Source organism: Crocodylus siamensis, chromosome 2, assembly GCF_052110815.1.
Source record: "Crocodylus siamensis isolate JL-2025a chromosome 2, ASM5211081v1, whole genome shotgun sequence".
NCBI classification, from domain to species: Eukaryota; Metazoa; Chordata; order Crocodylia; family Crocodylidae; genus Crocodylus; species Crocodylus siamensis.
In genome coordinates, this window is record NC_143396.1 from 171,103,271 (window position 1) to 171,123,878 (window position 20,608).

Below are 20,608 nucleotides of genomic sequence, written 5' to 3' on the forward strand. Positions count from 1 at the left end.
GGATTGTGGTGGACCCAAGGCTACAATTGGCCAGTTTTGTCAAGAGGTGATCATGGGATGCCAGATGGAAGGCTTTTTTGAAGTCAAGATATATGACATCAATCTCTTCTCCCTTGTCTAGGTGATAGGTCACCTGGTTGTAGAAGGAAATGAGATTGGTCAAGCAAGACCTACCCGCAACAAACCTGTGCTGGCTATCCCTCAGGATGTTGGCATCAGCCAGTCCATTAAGGATGGCCGCTTTAATAAACTTTTCTAAGATCTTTCCTGGGATAGAAGTCAGGCTGATGGACCTATAGTTAGCCAGATCCACTTTCCTCCCTTTCTTGAAGATAGGCACCACATTGGCCTTCTTCCAGTCTTTGGGCACTATATTAGAGTGCCAGGAGTTTTCAAAGATCCGTACCAGGGGCTGGACAATGATGCTCGCCAGCTCCTTGAGTACTCTGGGTATAGATTGTCAGGGCCGGCTAACTTGAAGGTATCCAGCTTCTGAAGGTGTTTTTTCATGAGCTCAGCATTAATGGAGGGCAGGGGATCTCTCTCACCTGGACTGCCCTGTCCCGTGGTGAGCATGGGTGTCCCATGGGACTGATGAAAGACCGACACAAAGTATCCCTTTAATAGGTTGGCTTTTTCCTGGGCGTCAGTTGCCCCATTTAGTTCATCAGGGATCCACTGTTGCCCTTGCTTTTCCTCCTGCTCCCCACATATCTGAAAAAGGACTTTTTATTGTCCTTGATGCTCGAAGCTAGTTGGAGTTCAGTTGCAGCCTTGGCTTTCCTGGTTTGCTCCCTGCAGGACCGGAGCAATGCAGAATAATCCTCCTTAGAGGTGAATCCCATCCTCCATCCTTTGTAGGCCTTTCTTTTTAGCCTCAGGAGGTCTGCTGGATCCCTGGAGAGTCATTGGACTGTCCTACACTCTGCAGACAGATAGAAAAGGGTGTTTTCCCTCTTCTTTATGGCAGCCCATCAGGTATTTGAAGACTGCTATCAGGTCCCTCTCAAGCACCTTTTCCACAAGCTGAACATGTGTATTTCGTTTCAATCTCTCCTTGTATGACTTACCTTCCAAGCCCTTTGTCATTTGTGTCACCTGCCTCTGGACCTTCTGTAACTTCTCCACATCCTTTTTAAAATGCAGAGCCCAAAACTGCACACAGTACTCTAGATAAGGCCTAACCAGTGCTGAGCAGAGAGTTTCAGTTTCATAGTTTCTAGGGTCGGAAGGGACCTGAGTAGGTCATCTAGTCTGACCCACTGCCATGGCAGGAAAAAGAGTACTGGGGTCAAACGACCCCAGCAAGGTGTTCGTCTAACCTCCTCTTAAAAACCCCCAGGGTAGGAGCCTTGGAAGTTGGTTCCAGATCCTAGCCGCCCTGACCATGAAGAAGCGCCTCCTGATATCTAGCCTAAATCTACCCTCTGCTGGCTTGTGACCGTTATTCCGGGTCACTCCTGGTAGTTCTTGGGGGAGCAGGGACTCTCCCAATGCCTGCTGATCCCCCCTAACTAGTTTATAACAGGCCACTAGAACCCCCCTCAGCTTTCTCTTTTGGAGGCTGAACACGTTCAGGTCCTGTAGCCTGTCCTCGTAGGGCCTGCCCTGCTGCCCCCTGATCATGCGAGTGGCCCTCCTCTGGACCCTTTCCATGCTGTCCACATCCCTCTTGAAGTGTGGTGCCCAGAACTGGATGCGGTACTCCAACTGCGGCCTGACCAGTGCCGCATAGAGGGGAGGATCACTTCTTTGGACCTGCTCAAGATGCATCTGTGGATGCATGACGAGGTACGGTTGGCCTTCCTGACTGCCTCCCCACACTGCCGGCCCATGTTCATCTTGGAGTCAATGATGACTCCGAGATCCTTTTCCGCCTCTGTGCTGACAAGAGGGGAGTTCCCCAGCCTGTAGGTATGGTGCCAGTTGTTCCTCCCCAGGTGCATCACTTTGCACTTGTCTGTGTTGAATCCCATCCTATTGTCATCCGCCCCCCCTTGTAACCTGTCTAGAGGCACAGTCACTTCTTGTGTTTTGCACCTAATGCTTCTTGTAACAGGGGGTTCTCTTGGGGCCGGTCTGCCATTGGCCCGCCCACCTGTTTCTGGGCCAACCGCCTGTCTCCTCGCCTGCCATGCCTTGTTGTTTCTTAATTGTGGTATTAATTAGGCTGGTGGCTGCCCATTCTTGCCCCGATGCCACGGGGGTGCTATCTGCAGCTCCGTTTCTCCCCTACACCACAGCCCAAGCCCCGCAGATGGCATCCAGGTGACAATGATCCTGGCCTACAGCCAGACCTAGCTTAGCCCTCGTTGTCAGGCCCCAGACGCACACATTCATACCGCCCTCCTCTCACTAGGGCCTCTCACAGGGTCTTTTCCACGCATCAACAACACATACCACCTTGCTCCCTCTCTCATAGCAGGCCCCTTCAGCCATAGGCTTTTAGTGCACACCTTGGGTGGCAGATGTACCATATTTGGGCCTCTCCTGTGACCCTCACGGGGTAGTGGCCAGCCAGTTACCCAACCGGAGCCAAGCTTGCCCTGGCCCCTCCCAGGGCAACTCTATACATACTCATACACACACAAACTGGGGCTCCACATCTCCACCTCTTTGCACTGGCGCCACAGGGCTTTTCTCCCTGGTGGGGACTCAGGTGGCCGTAGCTATGCCTGGCCCCACCAGGGTCTTATGCCCTCTTTGGGTTCAGGTGGCCATAGCCATGCCTGGCCCCCTTGTACCCACAGTATTGTGGAGGCTATGGGTTAAGACACCCCAACCCACCTTTCACCAGGATGGTACATGGCCTGGCATTTTCTGGAGGCTCCTGCACCACTGGGAGCCCCACCAGGCCACACACTCCCAGCAGGGTGCAGTTTTAGGTCATGCCCAGGACCAAGGAGCCTCCAGACCATCCCCTAAAGCTCCTGCCCTTACCTCCAGGATGTTTCATACAGCCTTCCAGCCAGGTAATGTTTCTGCCAGTAGGGAACTGCTGTCTATATAGGTGGCCAGAGTTCTAAAATGGCCGCCATAGTCAAGTACCTGCTGGCTGTTTGGCTCAACCCTTAAAATGGCAGGCACTAATGGTGCCTTGCCAAACTTCTATTGATGCATCTCAAAACCATATTTATCTTTTGTGCCGCTGCATCACACTGCAGACTCATAGTGAATCTGTGAGCCAACAACACTTCCAGATCCTTCTCTGTAGTACTGCCATCCAGCCAGGTGTTACCCATTTTGTGGTTGTATTTTTGATTATTCATCCCTAGCTGTAGCACTTTGCATTTGTCAGCACTGAATTTAATCCTGTTAGGTCCAGGCTAGCTTTCCTATCTATAAAGATCCTTTCAAGTTATGCTCTTGTCCTCCAAAGTGTTTGTAGTCCTTCCCGTTTTGTGTCTAAAGCAAACTTGCAAACCTAAAGTCCACATGCACTATATTCACAGCATTCCTTTCATCTACCCACGTGTCAAAGGAGGAGATCAAGTTTGACATGATTTATTTTTAGTAAATCCATGTTGGATGCCTGTGATCTGCCTTTCTTTCCCCAGAAGCTTGCAAATGGACTTTCTTAGAATATGCTCCAGTAAGTAGCTGAGTCAAATGAGGTGAGGCTAAGGCTCCCTTTACATATGCAGGTAAAGACACAAATGGATCTAATGCATAATTCACACAACCGTGCCATGTGCCCCATGTTCATGGCAGGAGGCGCAATTGTGGAATTGCACATTTAGTTCCAGTTGTGCCTCACTGCAAGTGTAGGGGGAGCCTGATCCTGGGCTTCCCCTGCGTTAGCAAGAAGCAGGCTGTCACAGCTGGGAGGCCCCTTTGCTGAGGGGTCTCCCAGCTACAGAGGCCGTGTGCAGCCAAACTGAGAGTCCTGCACCTGACAGGGCTATGAGTCCCAGCCGTGCCACATGTGCAACCAGGACCAAGAGCCCCATTAGGTGTGGGACTCTCAGTCCTGGCTGTGTGCGTGGGCTGGCAGGTTTCAGGCACCCCTGGGCCTGGGGATTTGATGCATCCCCAAGCATTGGGAATTGCAGCATCCATGATCCCCCAGCCCCAGGGGTTTCAATCACCCCCAAGTCCTACACATATGTGAGACAGTTGCTATCCCAAGAGAGCCTAGTTAGGACCAGGCACAGCGGTGAAAGAAGCTTCAGGGATGATGAAACAACATTGGTGGGACCACTTCTATGCCAGTTGGACAGTACTGCAGTTAGAACTGATGAGGATGTGTAGACTGGAGCTCTTTCACTTTACTGAGGAGCCTGCAGTTGGTGGGATGGTATCTTTGGGGCCCCCTGGTTTTTGGAACTCAGTTTTCACTTAGGGCACAGGCTGCGAAGTAGCTCAGGTATCACAAACTGTTGCATGTGGAGCAAAGTATTAAGGGTGGGGAGAGGTAGGCGAGAGAGGATTTGTGCCGTTTATTTCCTGTTTGGCTGGGCAGGGGAGGGGCTAGGTGAGCAACAGCTTTGTAACAGATAAAAACTGTACATGCTGCCAAGAACACCCAGTACTGGAGACAGTGCCTTTATCTGTTTTGTTGGTGCAAAGTAAAATAAATCCCTTGCAAATGTTTATCAGTTCCAAACAGCTGTGGAGAATTTGGCTGGGTTTCCTGATGTGCCATTCTACATGGCCCAGTGCTGATGGGTGGTCTGGAACCTTTCCATTGGGCTCGAGTAGATTTTGAACATTTCAAGAGGGAAAAATAGTTTTGATGGGCAGCCTGATCTGGCCAGGCCACTGCCCACATGTGTGTCTGTCCCTATGCACCCAAAGAAAGCTCATTCCTTCTGCTTTGGCCCCTGGCAGGAGCGGATCTTCATGGAGAACGTTGGGGCGGTGAAGGAACTTTGCAAACTGACTGACAACTTGGAGACCCGCATTGATGAGTTGGAGAGGTGGAGTCACAAACTGGCCAAGCTCAAGCGCTTGGACAGTATGAAGTCGACTGTCAGCTCTGGGGCCTTCAGGTATGGCCAAAGGCAGGAGGCAGAGGAGCAGGGAAGGAATGTGCACCCTGAAGCACAGGCAGCCGTAGCACTGAGGGGTGGGGCACTGGGAGATTCTGCCGCAGCCCCTTACAGCTACGGGGAGCTCAGCACCAGGGAGAATGAAGTGAGATTTCCCCTCAGGCCCAGACCATGGGGCAGAGTTAAGGCTATTGCAGCAACTCATTCTGCAGTGACTTTCACTCTTTCAGGGCTTTGAATCCCTGAGCTATCTGTCCCAGATTCTCTAAATGTGCCACGTGAGTTTGTTACAGATGTGCTACCACCCCTGAACTCCACCTTCACTGAGCTTTATGGCTCTGTGTGCTGCCAAAGCCTACCCACTTCAAACCTTTCTTCTCCCTTTGCAGCCAAGCAGGAAGTCAGTTCAGCCGTGCAGGAAGTGTTCCCCACAAAAAAAGGCCCCCCAAAATGGCTAGCAAGGTAAGAAGGCATTTTTCAAAGGAACAGGAGTTGTATTAGGTGGTGTGCAAAGCATGAGGGTGTACGTCAGGACACTGTTGTGCGTGTAAGCCTTTTGCATTATTGTGCTTCTGCTGGAGGGCAGGAGAAGCTGGGGTCCGTCTCTGGGGAGCTGCATGGTGTGTTGGGGGTAGGGGTGCTTGAATGGAGATGTTACACCTACATGTTATGCCTACATGTGCCCAGGACTGCCTAGTTAGTACCTACTGGTACTGTGCATCCTGGCAGTGCACAGTTATTTTTAGACACTGCATCACCATAGTGATGAGCTACAGTGACAAAGTGTTGGCGTCGTGGTTTGTGCCTGCTGGTGCTATGTCACCATAGTGATGAGCTACATCACCATAGCTCATTGCTATGGCAACGTAGTGTCCTGTGTAGATGCACCTAGTAAGTTGTACAAGCACTGGGGAGTCCCTCTGTCTTCAGCACTTTCAGTATTGTTACCTGCCTCACTGCCTTCAGATCCCCGGCCCCACCTATCCCCTACCATTGCCAATCTCCTGTAGCCACCATCTCCCTACAGTCACTTTAAGTGCAGCACTGTTGGCCAGTGTCTTCTAGAGCAGTTGTTCTCAACCTTTTGTACCAGGACTTGTTTGTAAACATTGATGGCTAGTCCTGACCCAGTAAACAGTTTAAGTAGAAAACAGCCCCCTGGCCCTGCCGGTGCCCCTCACTCCTGACCCCGATTCCTGGGTGTATGTTTGAGGCATAGGGAGCCCTAAGCAGCCCCTTGCAAGTCGGAACTCTGCCAGCCTCCAAGGGAAAACCCATGGTTTCCCATGTTTTCCTCCTTTAAAGGAGAATCCTATTTTAAAGTTTGAGCCATTTTTTTAAATTTGTTTGTGACTCTTTCATATATTCTTGCGACCCACTTTTGGATCATGACCCACAGGCTGAGAAATGCTGTTCTAGAGGAACTGTCATGCTTATACTTCAGTGATAGTGAATGGCATTATATGAAGCAGGAGGAGTGGCCTCCTGCTGGGGTGGGGGCAGGAAGTCCTCCTCTTCCAGGGAAGTTTAAGGCAGTAGAAAGAGCTGCTTTAAGGAGTTCAGCACTGTACAAGCAATTGATTCCCCTGCATTTGTCCTGCAGTCCCCATCTCCTGTCACGGAACAAGCCTGCATCAGCCAGCGCTTCCTCCAGGGTACCATCATCGCTCTGGTCATCATCATGGCATTCAGGTGAGTGACTGCCCCCCTGGCTGCTTGTCCATAGCATGGCAAGCTACTTTCCTCAGTCACGCATGGTACAGCAAAGGAATAACCATGGGGTCTTTTCAGCTGGCTATCTCCTGTGTACCATTTTAAAAGCATCTTGCTCACCCAGCAGGTCGGGTATCTCCTTCCTCCGGTCACATCACTGTTGCTCAGGTTCATGGTTCTTGGTCCAGGTTCAGCTTTAGAGTAAGCAGGCACAATTCACATTACTTTCTGTGGGAGCAACAGCACCTTAGGGCTGAGTCCAAGCTCAATCCCTTGCTTGTTTCACCATTGCTTCCCTTTATATCCCTGCGGCTCATGCAGCCAATCTCATTGTTGTTCCCTGTATCTGTGAATGCCTTTTCTACCCTAGAGCCCTGCTGTCTTTCTTATCCCTCCCAGGCCACCACTTGCCATTTGCCAGAGCCCCATCAGCCACGATCTCTACCCAACAGTGGAACTGCATGTATCAGACATGTCATTCATTGCATGTTGTCCTCAGTGTAGAGAGCCCAGCTACTCCATGGTCATCCACAGGCTGAGCTGTTGTTAGTGCATAACAAATAAAAATACCTCTGCCCTAACTGCTGGCCAGACCAATTGATCCACTCCAGGGAGTTCTTGGTAAGTGCTCATCTCTCAGGGTGGCCTTGTTGCTTATGGCAACTGGTGCAGCAACCTGACATCAGCCTGTGATACCATAGAGAAGCAGACAATAGAAGGGTCAGTCCTGCATGAGCCATTTGTGAGTACCACCAGGGCTGGGAGTTATGGACCTACAGCTGCCCATCTAGCCTGGGTGGGCATAGATCAGACAGAGATGCATTGACTGTTGCTCTGGTGAGAGAGTCACTATTCCCCTGCTGCAGAATCGATACCCACCCTCACACTTAAAATTCTCTCTCTTCCCCAGTGTGGTGTCCATGTCCACTCTCTACGTGCTGAGCTTGCGCAATGAGGAGGACTTGGCAGATATTGATGGGTATGTATCTCCTGCCCTTCCCTCTCCCTTCCCCTGGGCACAAATTCTTTGTGGCTTCTCTCATTGCCTAGTGGCTTGCTGGTATTTAAACAAAGCCAGCAAGCTGAGGACAGAACAGAGAAGGGGTGGAGGGCATCTACCCCCACATAAACCACTTACCTGCAGTGAACAGAGATTAAAGGAATGGTAGTTTTGTGGCCTGGGGCCAGTAATCCAGTGGCTAAGAGGGATTGACTAGAGAGGAGGTAGGGTAGGGAGACTTGTTGAAATACAACTGTGGAAACAAACTCCTCCTGAGAGTGAGTTGTCTGACTAGACAATTTACTGGAGAATGGATTGTAGGCTGTGAGGGAGGAGATGGTGGGGAAGAGATGGGACCCAGATGCCTTTTCCGTCTTTGAGTCCTGCCCATCGTTGAACTGAAATGTTCAGGGTTACCCAAATAGCCTCTAGAGAAGTGTTTGAAAAATCGCAGGGTAGAATTTGCTCTCTGATTAGCGCCTTTAAAGAGTATACGTTGCCAATTATGAGATTGTTAATCACTGGCAGTGGAGTTCTGCTGGAGTGTGCTTGCCAAGGCTAGAGGGCAGAGGCAGCTTTGTGCCCACTGAGCCTCCTCAAGATTAAAAAGAAAAGATAAAAAAATAAATATGCTGTTGTTTGGCATGTCTACAGCACCCACTGTGATGGCTATTCCTGGGTGGCTAGAGCAGTTGGCTGCAGATCGAAACACTTGGGGAAAGTCCTTGACTGGTGTGAATCAGCAGTCTTCCACTGATGCCAAGTTGCACTTGCTGAGGGTCTGACTCCCCAAATGGTGCCCCAAGGCAGGAAAGAGCATCAGCAGGATGCCTGCGATCTGCTGCCTTGACAGCAGCAGGCAAAACTTCTTGAGTTGCCTACAGTCATGTCAGGCCTTGTGTTACTGAATTACTGACTTCTTTCTCTTTCTCCTTCTCCCCTCCCACTTCCTCCTATTTCTGCCCTTTCCCTTCTGCTCCATTTACTTTTCCCTCCCAACACATTTTCTTTCCCGTTTCTTTTTTTTTCTCTTTTCTCTTCCTTCCTTTACTTTTTTCATTTCTGTTACCCTTCTTTTTGTTCTCCCTCTTGCTCTCCCCCTCTCTTGTCCTTTTGTCCCACTCCTCTCCATTTCTCTCCTCTTTCCCTTCCCTTCCGGCTGCCCTGCAGCTCTTTTGCTGTCCCCACTGCCTGTCTTCTGGCCCTTTTCCGGCACAGGGGTCCTGGGGTCCCAGTCGCTTTATGTCCACGGTATGTTACTTTTCTTTCATTGTACTGTCATTTGAGTGCTGTTTCCTATCTGCTTCCTTTTTTCTTCTCCCTTCCATCTACAGAATGGCAGGCACTGACACTCTTCAACAAAGCAGGAAGGAAAGGGGGAAAGCCAGGGTTAGAAAAGGGCCAGGATTAAGAGGTTTTGTGAGTTGGATGAGTGTCCTTCAGCATAAGTGTCCCACAGGAAGGAGCACAAAGGCCAGTAGGCAACATAGAAGATGGGACTGGAGGGCCCTGAGGGAATTCGAACAGTAAGCAGCTGAAGGCCAAACAAAATGAAGGCATATGTTTAGTAGGTCACAAGCAGGGAAGCTGCGAGAGACTCTATCAGGTGGCTGGACCACTAAGGAGAAAAGGAGACGAGTAAAGAGGAGAGGGACACTTCAGAATAGCTGACAGGTATAGAAACTTGCTCTTGCTCATGCTGAAGTGGCTTTGCTGACTGCCATGGGAGTGCCCTGGAGTACAATATTGCCCAGCTGGCGGGGGGGCAGAGTAGTTCCCAAACCATCTCTTGGTATATATCTCCTCACTTTTGGGGAGACACCAATCTGGCCCCACAATTCTCAGGCCCTGTAAAGCCGAAGCAGTGCAAGAGACCAAGAAGTCATAAGAGGAGACATGGGAATCACTTAATAAGTTAAAAGGGCAAGTGGCTACCCTAATCAGCTTTTCAAAGGGAGTTTAGGTTGGGCTGCTGCTTAAATGTACAGTGTCCCCCAAATAAGCAGTTACCCCAGACAACGGAAGGAAGCAGATATTTTTCAAAGAGATCTTGGAAAGTATAGCTCAGTAAGTCTTAGGGCCTTGTTACATGTTGTACTTAGGACAAGTTAACTGCATGTACAATAGTAGCATCCAAATGTTCAAGCAGTTAATCACATGTGAAGTGTCATTTTAGTGTAGCAAAGTTAGGCCTTTTCTGGTAAGGAGTATCTCCAGAGCTTATTACCTAACATGTGTTGAACTAATGTCAGATTACTCCATGGAAATAATACTTTCAGGAAACTGGTGTGATGGGGAGGGGTTGGGAGCCCGAGCTGTTTGTTGGGCTCCCAAGCCACCTTACTGCATCGGAGCCTTGAACTGGCTGTTTCTTGGGTTCCAGCCCTCACACTCACTGCACTGGAGGCTGTTTGCCAGGTTTCCTTCCTGCATACCCCTCCACCGCACCAGAGCTTTTCGGGTTCAAGGCTCTGGTGTGGGGCTAGGAGGGATGCTGAGATCCAGCCCCTACACTGCACAGGAGCTGGTTTAAGGCTCAAGCATGGTGCAGGGGCTGGGAGTGACACTGGCATGGCATGGAAGCTAGTCCCAACCCTCACACTGCATGGGAGCCTTGAACTATCTCTAGTGTGATACCAGGTGATTTTTGGTTTTGGACCTGGGATCACACCGGGCCAGTTCAACACTCCAGTGCAGTAATACAATCTATATTTAAATCGTAGTAAGTATTAACATGCAACTTCTTGGAAAACTTTAAGTCACTTTAATGCATACTGCAGTCTAAATATAACACATGTTAAGTAATGAGTAACAAGGCCCTTACTTCAGTGCAGGGACAAGTGTCTGAATTGCTGGGAGCCTTGGTGGCTCATAGATTCATTATGAGTCTGCAGTGTGATGCAGCTGCACAAAAGGTAAATAAGATTTTGGCTAGTTTTCATCACAGTGGTAACAGCACTAAGGTTGCATACAGAGTCTGGTGTTGCAAGATTATAGCTGTTACTGATCTTAAAAAGGAAGGAAAAAATCTAGCAGAAGATGCAACACTGCTTTGACTAGGGAAGATGGCAAGGAACTCTGAGAATGATTGAAGCAAGTGAGGGGGTGGATAGAGAATATGATGGTAAAAGAAATGTGGTGTTGATATACACAAAGCAGGCTGTGTGGGAAGAAAGAATAGATATAGCCTTCTTGCACTCTAAATGTGACCTGGCAAGGAAAATACCAGGGTATCATTGTAGAAAGCTCATTGGAATACCTCTGCTCAGTAAGCAGCTGTACACCAAAGGAAGTGTGAAGGCTGTAAGGGAATCGTACTGGAGACTAATCCCAACAGCCTTATCTGATGCTGTTGTATTAATGAATAGCTTGCTCTTCCTTACTGTCCTGTCATAGAATCTTAACAGTAGTATGGCAGGAAGGGACCTCCAGAGGTTATCCAGTCCAGCTCTCTGCCTGAGGCAGGATTATGCCTATCCAGCCCATTCTATACAAATCCATTGTCTCACCTCTTAGCAAAACTAGTCAGCCCTGACATAACACCCTAACCTGTCACAGGTAAAGCCAAAGGGCTATGGCAGCCAATGTCCTGCTGCTGTAATGGTTGTTAAAATACATTTGAGAGATCTGAGGAAGAGGGCAGTGACCCCAAAGGCAAACCCCCCCACAGCCTGTACTTGTCTGACCATGGGGTAAAATTCCTTCCTGCCTCCAAATAAGGTGAACAGAGTCTGACTCTGAGCAGAGAGGCAACACCATTTTGTTGGCTGCCCCTGGACTCTAATTTCTCCTCCTCCTTTTTAAACTGTGAGGCCCAAAACTGCACACACTACTCAAGATAAGGCCTAGCCAGTGCTGAGCTGAGAGGTGTGATCACCTTCTGTGTCTTGCACCTAATGCTTCTACTGATGCATCCCAAAACCTTATTTACCTTACATGGCATCACACTGCAGATTCATAGTGAATCTATGACCCACCAAGGTTTCCAGATTCTTCTCTGTAGTGCTGCCATCCAGCCAGGTGTCACCCATACTGTATTTGTATTTTTGATCATTCTTCCCAAGGTGTAGCACCTGGCATTTGTTAGCACTGAACTTCATCTTGTTAATTCCAGCTCAGCTGTGCTATTTTTTGAGAACCTTCTGAACTGTGCTCCCATCCTCCAGTGTGCTTGCAGTCCTTCCCAGTTTTGTATTGTCTCCAAACTTCTTCAAGAAATTTTCTATATCAGTACCCAAATTACCCATTGAATAAATGAGGTGAACAGCACTTGGCCCAGGACAGGCCCTTGTGGGACTCCACTCAAAACCTTCTGCAGTTCTGACATAGATCCATTTATAATTACCCTTTGCATGCGGCTGTTGAGCTAGTTGGTTTTTCACCTTACAGCAGTTTTATCTAGCCTACATTTCTCCAATCTGTTTATAAGAAGCTCATTTGGGATCTTGTCAAAAGCCTTAGTGAAGTCCAAATAGGCTATATCCACAGTATTCCCTTCATCCATTCAAGTAGTTACTTTGTCAAAGAAGGAGAAAGTTTGTTTGACATGATTGGTTCTTAGTAAATCCAAGATGGGTTCTTTTTATCAGTCTTTTCTCCTCCAGATGCTTGCAAATGGACTTCTGTTGGATATGCTCCAATAATTTCCCAGGTATTGAGGTGAGGCTAAGTGTAGTCTAGTTCCCTGGGTCTTCCTTATTGCCTTTTTTTAAAAAGGGGCACTACATTAGCCTTTTCCTAGTCATCTGGTACCTTGTCTGTCTCCTGCAACTTTCCAAATATTATTGCCGTGGGCTCCAACATATCCACTGCCAATTCCTTCAGTACCCCGGGATGAAGTTCACAAGGACCTGCTTGCTTAAATTTGTTCAGACTCATCAAAAGCTCTCTGACTGTCTCTTTTGCTAACCCATCCCTCAACTTGCCTCCTTCCTTATTCAGATAATCTTTATTAAGTGCCTGGTTGCACCATAATTATTTTGGGAACACTGAGGCAAAATAGTTTTTGAGTAGCTCTGCCTTTGCGTCTTCTGTTAAGAGTTCCCCTTGGGTATTTAACAGTGGGGACTCACAGCTTCCTTGGTCTTTCTCTTCTGGCCAAGATGCTTATGGAACCTCTTCTTGTTGTCTTTAACCTTCCTCACCAGGTACAGCTCATTCTATATCTTTGCCTTCCTGATTTTGTTCTGCAGTTTTTTGCTATTTTCTGGTACACTTCCTTGGTGACCTGCCATTTTTCTTCCATTGGCCGTATGCTTTTCTTTTGCATTTGAGGCATTCTAGAAGCTCCTTAAGCAGCCACATTGGCCTCTTACTCTCCTTCTTCTGCTTTCATCATGTTGGAACAGTTTCTTGTTGGGCTTCCAAGACTGTGCCCTTTAGAAGCTTCTAGCCCTCCTAGGCACCTCTATCTTTCAGTCTGTCTTCCTATGGCACCATGCCTACTAACTTCTTAAGTCAGTTGAAATCTGCCTTTTTGAAATCTAGCATCCTAGTTCTGCTGCCCTCATGCTTTCCCCATCTCAGGATCTGTTGTCATCAGTCCTGATCATAGTATGTCAAGAAGGAAAGTGATGTGGGCAGGGAACAGTACAGGAAAATCCAAAGTCATTCAAAGAGATGGGACGAAATGGATGGGACTGTTCAGTTTGGAGAAAAGATGAATGCTAGAGAGGAAAGTATAAGCTAGTGAACAGGGCAGAGGTAGTAGACTGAACACTTCTTTTCTCATTTCATTCTAACAGTCCAAGTGTGAGGGGGCATTCACCAAAATGGAAAGGGCAGGACAGTTGAAAGGGCTAGGAGACCCATCACACAAAGTCTAATGAGCTCATGGGACAGTAGTGATAGAGACCAGGGGTGTGGGTAGGGTTTGAGCAAAGCCTAAGCGTGTATACAGGTAAGTACACTGTATGGTTACTTAAGGCAGCCCAAGAAAGGATGTGAAAACTCATACTGACCCCTGACTGATTGGGGATGAGAAAACACCTTCTCATGGCCAGGCTGTGCCATAATCAATCAAAGAGGGCTCTGTCTGAAGCACATGGTACTTCTCGCGGTCAGACCTTGGAGGCAGCTGGACCCCTGTGTGACCTGCTGTGGTAGTCCTGGTGTCCTGACCCCCTCCCCCATACTGTTTCCTTCTTTTCTTTCTCCAATCTGGCATTCTTCCCCTTTCCTTCCCTGCTGTCTCTTGCTAACCTTCATTCTTCCCCATTTCCATTCCTGCTCTTGCTGTCACTCCACACCCTCATCATCACTGCACAGCCCCTTCTTACCTGCCTTCCCTCCAGGTGTAGACAAGCATCGTTGGTGGCTGCATCCTGCCCTCTAATGCACACTTTCCTGCATTTCAGATCAAATCAGAACTTTGACAAGACAGAGGTTGTACGTTCTACTATGTCACCCAGTGCACCCAGCAACGGAGCCCCCTTACACAGTATGTACCATGATAGGGCTAGTATTGGTTCCTAGATACTCTGATATAATTTAGTGCATAAAATATAGCCTTCTCTCAGCACTGGTGGTTCCTGAGGGTTGTCATATGCCAGAGATGATATGGCTATGTCACAGCAAAGGGGGCCCACAGGGACTGAACTTTGATGAATGGGAGTAGCCATGTCTCAGACCATGGCTGTCAGTGCTGCTGATGCTGTCTTGCCCTTCTGGGGCTGGCTCACTCAATCTCCCTCTTTGTCTTGCAGTCACAACAAACATGCACAACTTGCCACATGGCATGTCCAGCCAAAGTGTGCTAGCATGCTTCAGTCCTCCATGCTTCTCCACCTGCTGTTCTGCTACTCCTACTAATGCATCCTCTGTTGCTGTCTCTGAGACCAGCCCCACACATGCCACCAACCGGACAGGTAAGCACAGCCCATGCAAATAGGATGTTGGGAATTACTAAAAATGGAATTGAAAACAAAAGAGAAAATGTTATTATACCATTGTATAAACCCATGATATACCCACACCTGCATGCAGTTCTGGGATTTAGTAGAGGTAGAAGAAGGACAGATGAGGGATGATTAGGGGTATGGAGAGGGTTCTGTACGAGGAGAAACTAAATAGGCTAGGACTTTAGTTTAGAGCAGACGCAACTAAAGTCGAATATGATAGAGGTCTATAAAATCTTGAATGATGTGGAGAAAGTAAATAGGGATTTACTACTGGTATTTACTTGCTCTCACAGTACTAGAACTATGGGATGTAAGATGACATTCTTAGGTAGCAGGTTTAAAACAAACAAGAACTTTTTCACACAGCATGTAATTAACTTGTGGACATCATTGTCGCAAGATATTAGGGAGGCTGCTAATTTAACCATGTTCAAAATGGGACTGGGCAGATTCATGGAGGACAGGTCCATCAGTGGGCGTGAAATATGATAATTAGGGCTGCAGTCTCTTGAGTTTGGTCTTCCTAGATGTCTGAATCCTGGAAGGTGTAAAGGAGGAGGGGTAGGGGGCAGGTTAGTCTGGACAGGCAGTGCATAAATACTCTTCCCCTCAGCGTCTGTACTGCCACTCTGGGAGACATTGGGCTACATGGGCTGAAAACATCATGGGGGTTGAGTGCTTCATCCCCACCATGTATTGCAACCCCCATGTCTGTGTTAATTTGGAGCCAAGGCTGGATGGGCCATTAGCCATGCCTTACTGTTAGCTGCTCAGGAGCCAGCTTTCTCCATTCTTCTCTGTCTGGTGCTTCAATGTGAAAAGCATCTGCCCCGGGCATGATATCACTCAGCAGCCCTGGGGCAGTTGGCCCTGGCCAATGCTGTCATTCATTGACCATTAAACACTGCACTTGCCTGGACCGCAGGACTTTGCTTTCACCCTGGGAGTCTGGACTTCCCTTGTCAGGGGTCCTCTGATTGCTGCTTCCAGAGCAGACCTCACATCCACATGGCCTTCTATAGCTCTGGAGTTTACTTCAGGCACGTAGGGGTGGGGATGGGCTCACCTCATTACAGGGGTAGGAAGACACCACGAGGGAGGGGTGGGGGGTAGACAACTCCATTTCTTTCTGGTTATGAGCTACATGTCCTCTGAGTTGAGCTCACACCCTATATGGTTGGAGAAGCATTTGGTCTCAGATATCTATGCCCAGTGGGGAGATCTGCCTGGCTGTGGAGCAGTGGTAATTCTGTCTTTGAGCTCAGCCTCCCCGCTCTCTGAGCGCAGTCGCTTATCTTCTTCTCCCCACAGACCAAAGCCACACATCACTTCTGCCAGTGACAAACATCAAAGCCAAATCCAGGGGCATCACTGGGAAAGTGATGTCCCACACAAAGTGGACAAAGAACTCTGAGAGATCACAGGGCTTTGGCAGCCCTAACGCCAGCCCATCCTCCCCCTTCACCCACATCCAGAGCAAGTCCAAGTACATCTCCCAGCTTTCACTGTCCCGCAACAGTTTCCCACAAGGGCAGGCCCGGCAGCAACGCAGCGTCAGCCCATCAGGGAGTGAGCGGCCCCAGGTGGCAGGTGCCAGTCAGGAGGGTAAGTGGACCTCCCCTCTCCGCTCTGCACTCTGTTTGGTTAAATTCATGTGATAATGGATAACCTGAGACATCTTAGTGGTAGGTCACTTATCTCAATCCCCTGCCCCCCATCACTTTGATCTTTAAACCTGAACCTATACCTCAGTCCCACACAACTTAAACTGTCTCCCTGCACCTTCTCACAGAAGCCAAAGCTGTTGTGAATACCAGAGCCCCCTCTTTGACTGAGCTATACCCCCCTGACAGAACCCTTAATACCTTCTATCTCACACAGCACATTCCAGACCTAGACCTGCTGACCTCTGTTCCCCCACACTTTGGCTACACTTACGACTATCTGGGGGGTTCCACTCTCCCTGTCCTGCCTAGGTGTAACAGAAATCTTGACAGAGTACCCAATACCAAAGTGATGGCCTTGGTACTGAGACAGCATCTCACTCCATCACATTCCACAACCACACAGGCTGAGTTTGAGAGGTCGGCAGAAGAAATCGAGAGCACATGGTGTAACACCCATTGCTGCTTCCCCAACATGATGGCTGTCATGATGGCTGTCAGGTTGACACTCCCTTACCTCCCTGCACCATCAAACAGAACTAGTGGGTTACACTGGGTCTCAAAGACAAGAGCTGCCAGGTCATGGTGCATGCCTGCCCATTCGCACGTGACTATCCAGGCTGTAGCACCACTTGGTGGACTTCAGTGGAGCTGCATCTGCTTACACCAGCTCTGAATTTTCCCCTAGTGCTTTTAAAGCCCTTGGGGGGATGAGGGTCTTTAAAACCCTAGAGATAAAGTTTTCAGAAATGCCAGATGCTCAAAGTGCATCCAGTCCCTATATGCTACTTCCTGCCTTGAGTTCTCTCAGCTCCCTGCCTCTGCCACATCAACCCCCAGCCTCCCAGCTCATTTAACAGTTTCCACAACAAACCCAAGTACTAAATGGACAACTGAAATATGCAACTTTAGGCACATGATGGTGCCAGAGCAAAAGGTGTGGCCACTACCACAATGGTCTGCAGACTGGGCTGGGTTTGAAGGACATGTCTAACTCTTTGGGGATATGGAGAAGGCTTATCGCAATCCCAAGTGTGTTCTACCCCGACTCCTGTAGCAGAGGTGAAGAAGCTATAAGAGGACAGCTCAAGTCCAAGAGGGAGCTGGGGAAGAATCTTTTCCTGGTTCTGTCTCCTCTGCCAGCACAACAGAGAGGCTCAGGGTTGATGTCACAGAGGCAGAGCAGGCCCCCTGTTCTGATAGGTGGAGAAGTGGTGGTACAGGGAGCTATGTGTAGAGCCAGAGGGGGTGAGGCTAGGATGTTCTGGGTGGCCTAAGGGAGTTTGGATGGGGATTCAGGAACTAACTCTCAGGCTCCTCTGAGAAGTGTTGTGCACCCAAGATGCAAGAGACTTTATTTTCCAAGGGACAAGCGTCCCAGCTCACCTAGAAGCCTCCAGGGCCTGTGAGCACATGGCTTTTCCAAAAACTGGCAGTTGCTTGTGAAGGGACGGAATTTGTTGGAAGACACTGGCTGTAGCCCTTACAGCAGAGCACCAGGCTGCCCTTTGTCAGTGAGATAATGCAGGCAGGAACCAAGCACAGCCTGGTGGAGGTGGAGGGAGATGGGGAATTAGTGATGAGGATGAAGGAATCCATAATGTGACAGTGGTGGGGAGAGCTGGCTTCACGGATGTCCCTCCCAACCCTAACTTCTCTGCCTCTTCTCAGACTGGTGGATACTTTCAGCTCCTTTGTAACCTCTCCCCTGTCTTGCAGGCTCAAGTCCTTTACTCCACTCCATACAGATTGTAGAAATCGGCATGGCCATCACGTCCCAGTACTGTGCAACTAGTGACACATGCAGGTGAGTGAGGGGCTGGTTCATTCTGCCCAGCATTGATGGCAGCAAAAATGCCTGCACAGCGGATGGAAGCTCTTGTTATGCATAGGACAGGTTCAGCTAATCTGGCTTCCCTGACACAGCCCAGCTACTGTGCCATAGCCTGCCTTGGCCTTCTTGTTCATTCTCCATCACACCCTCAATCCTTGGCTTCTCTGTTGACAATGCCAACAAGGAGATTCATTACTGCCCAGCTCAGTAATGGTTAGGATGTACTCTTCTGTCCCAGTAGGGAGTGGTCTGAGTCACTCCTCCAGCCCATTCCATGAGGTCCGTAGGCCTCTAAAGACTTTGAGTTGCTGCTGTCTGAGGCCTCATGGGATGGGTGGAAGGGTCTATTACTCATGGCTGATCCTTGGGCCCAGCTCCTCACTAGAGTTTTGTTGGAACTGGTGAGAAGAGGCCATCAGGCTGAGCCAAAGTAGGATCAGAGGATTCTTTTCTGCTCAAAAAGGCTGCACAGCCCTACTAGGTGATGGCCGCTTTGCTTTGCTGGAGGGTGCAGGATGCCCTTCCCTATGGACCTTTCCCTGAAGTAGGTTGTATTGATGTTAAACCTTGGTCTTTCTTGATTTGTCCCCACAGGATGGGAAACCTCACCTACCGCATTCCCATCAGCCAGCTCACAGCAGTGAACACCAACATGACCTTGGAGATGAAGTGAGTCAAGGGGCTTGCCTTCTGTTGGTTTCCATTCCTGAGAGAGTGGGGGCTGCAGGGAAGAATTTAGCAGTGACCTCATGGAAGCAGGGGACTAACAGAGTGACAATCTGAGTGGAGAAGGCACAAAGGGCTAATAAGGGCATGGGTGCAAAAGAAGAGGGGCAGAGTGGGAAGAGGAGGCACGTTTCATTGTGAGTAGGGGAACAGGTTCTACTCTGAGCAGTGGGAATAATCAGATTGCAGGGTCATGGTTCAAGAACTAATATTGGGAGAAGGAAGAGAATGGTATGGGGGGCACTATGAAGGCGGGTGTGTAGTGTGTGAGGGGGAAGTGATGGGTAATGGAGTACTGTATGAAAAGTCTGGCTCTGATGGGGCATAAGGGTAAAGGTGCATGAGAAAACTAAGTAGTTCTTTCTGGGACTGATGAGAAGGGGCAATTTGTGGGGCAAGGCATGCAGGGGGCGAGATGGGAAGGAGCAGTTTTTGTGGGGAGGGGTGTAGCTGTATGAAAGGAGAGACCGTTGTTTGAAGGGGCAGGTTGGGAGGTAGCTATGAGTGGAGCAGACTACACGGATGTGGTGGAAAGGGCAGGTCATGAGAAGCTAATTACTGGGTGGGCTGTAGAGCTGGGGTAACAGTGGAGGGAGTGGGAAGCTGCTGGGGTTCTGTTTCAGAGCCAGCAACCTCCTCTGGTGGTAGCTTCCTGTCTCACTTCATGCACATCTCTCCAGTGCCTCTTCAGCTGTGTCCATCTACCTTTGTGGCATTGACTCCAGCAGCCCGTGTCAGGACGCCGTGAGTGTCGACAGCTCCACCAGTACAACAGGGACCCAGGTAGGGATGTGGCATTCCTCAAAGGACAGAGGCCATGTCTACGCTGCAAAACACAATGAACAGACTTGAGCAAGCTCTGGCTTGGGGAGCAGTCTAGCTGCAGTGACACCAAGCTTGGGGTCAGCCAGTTGACCCTGGTTCTCAGTGAGCTGCTTTGTCTCCAGCCCCACAAGGTGAGGGAATTACCTCACTTCTGCCAAAACCCCTTGAATTAGGCTACAGGCAGGGCCCTGGATACTGTGCAGCGCAACAGCCTCAAAGCCTTCAGCAAACCTCCCCCAACCTCAGGGACACTGTTGTCATGTTAACTTCTTATATTCTTCTATTCCTATACCCATACAAGCCTCTGGCCACTGGGTTTACATTAACAGTGTCCTTTCCTTCCTTATCCTGCTGCTGTTCCCCCTGCACTACTGTCTGTGACACCATCTTCTTTAGTACCATTTGTTTCCTTATTCCTGACCCCTTTCCTTTCACTGACTGCTCTGTCTGCACCTACTAATTTAGTGGTGTGATTTCTGTATTTTCTCATTAAATCTGTAGGACAGGACATTTAGCCCTCCTCTTTCTACAGGCAATCATTCTTTGCCTCCTCCCACCCTGCAGCTACCCTAATAAAGAGGCCACTCCACCAGCCACAGGTTTACAAATGGGGTATCCAGGTTTTAGCTTAAATCATTTAAACCCATGCATAGGCAAATCTCCTTACCTAGCATTTTGTAAGGCAGTGTGAGCATGGCACCTTTGCAAACAAATTGCTGTCAGCTCAGCCAACCTCCCTTGCTCTGGCACTTCTGCAGCCGGACATGTTTCTCTAATGGCCAGTGCAGGATTTTGGGTTCCCTCCCACACATCACTCCAGTTCCACCACTGGTGTCTGGGACCCCAGTCCTTTCTTTGGGTTTTGCAGGATGATGCCTGAGAAGCCAATGCAGTGGAGCCAAATGTTTTATATCTGTGTCACCAAGGGTGCCTAACACCAAACATTGGTGATTCAG

At 49.2% G+C, this 20,608-nt stretch overlaps 1 protein-coding gene across 5 annotated transcripts in view; it reads left to right on the forward strand.

The window, feature by feature from the left end:
- MYRF (myelin regulatory factor) overlaps positions 1-20,608 on the forward strand; it is a 124,571-nt gene that overhangs the window by 90,625 nt on the left and 13,338 nt on the right. For 4 of the 5 annotated variants that reach the window (XM_090032281.1, XM_090032280.1, XM_090032284.1 and 1 more), the window contains 10 exons: positions 4,831-4,991; positions 5,381-5,453; positions 6,595-6,683; positions 7,615-7,683; positions 14,061-14,143; positions 14,409-14,570; positions 15,915-16,208; positions 17,987-18,074; positions 18,696-18,770; positions 19,508-19,610. In XM_090032281.1, coding sequence (XP_089888407.1) covers positions 4,831-4,991; positions 5,381-5,453; positions 6,595-6,683; positions 7,615-7,683; positions 14,061-14,143; positions 14,409-14,570; positions 15,915-16,208; positions 17,987-18,074; positions 18,696-18,770; positions 19,508-19,610 — 1,197 coding nt within the window. The remainder of the gene's footprint in view (positions 1-4,830; positions 4,992-5,380; positions 5,454-6,594; positions 6,684-7,614; positions 7,684-14,060; positions 14,144-14,408; positions 14,571-15,914; positions 16,209-17,986; positions 18,075-18,695; positions 18,771-19,507; positions 19,611-20,608) is intronic. The other variant, XM_090032282.1, reaches the window with a different exon arrangement.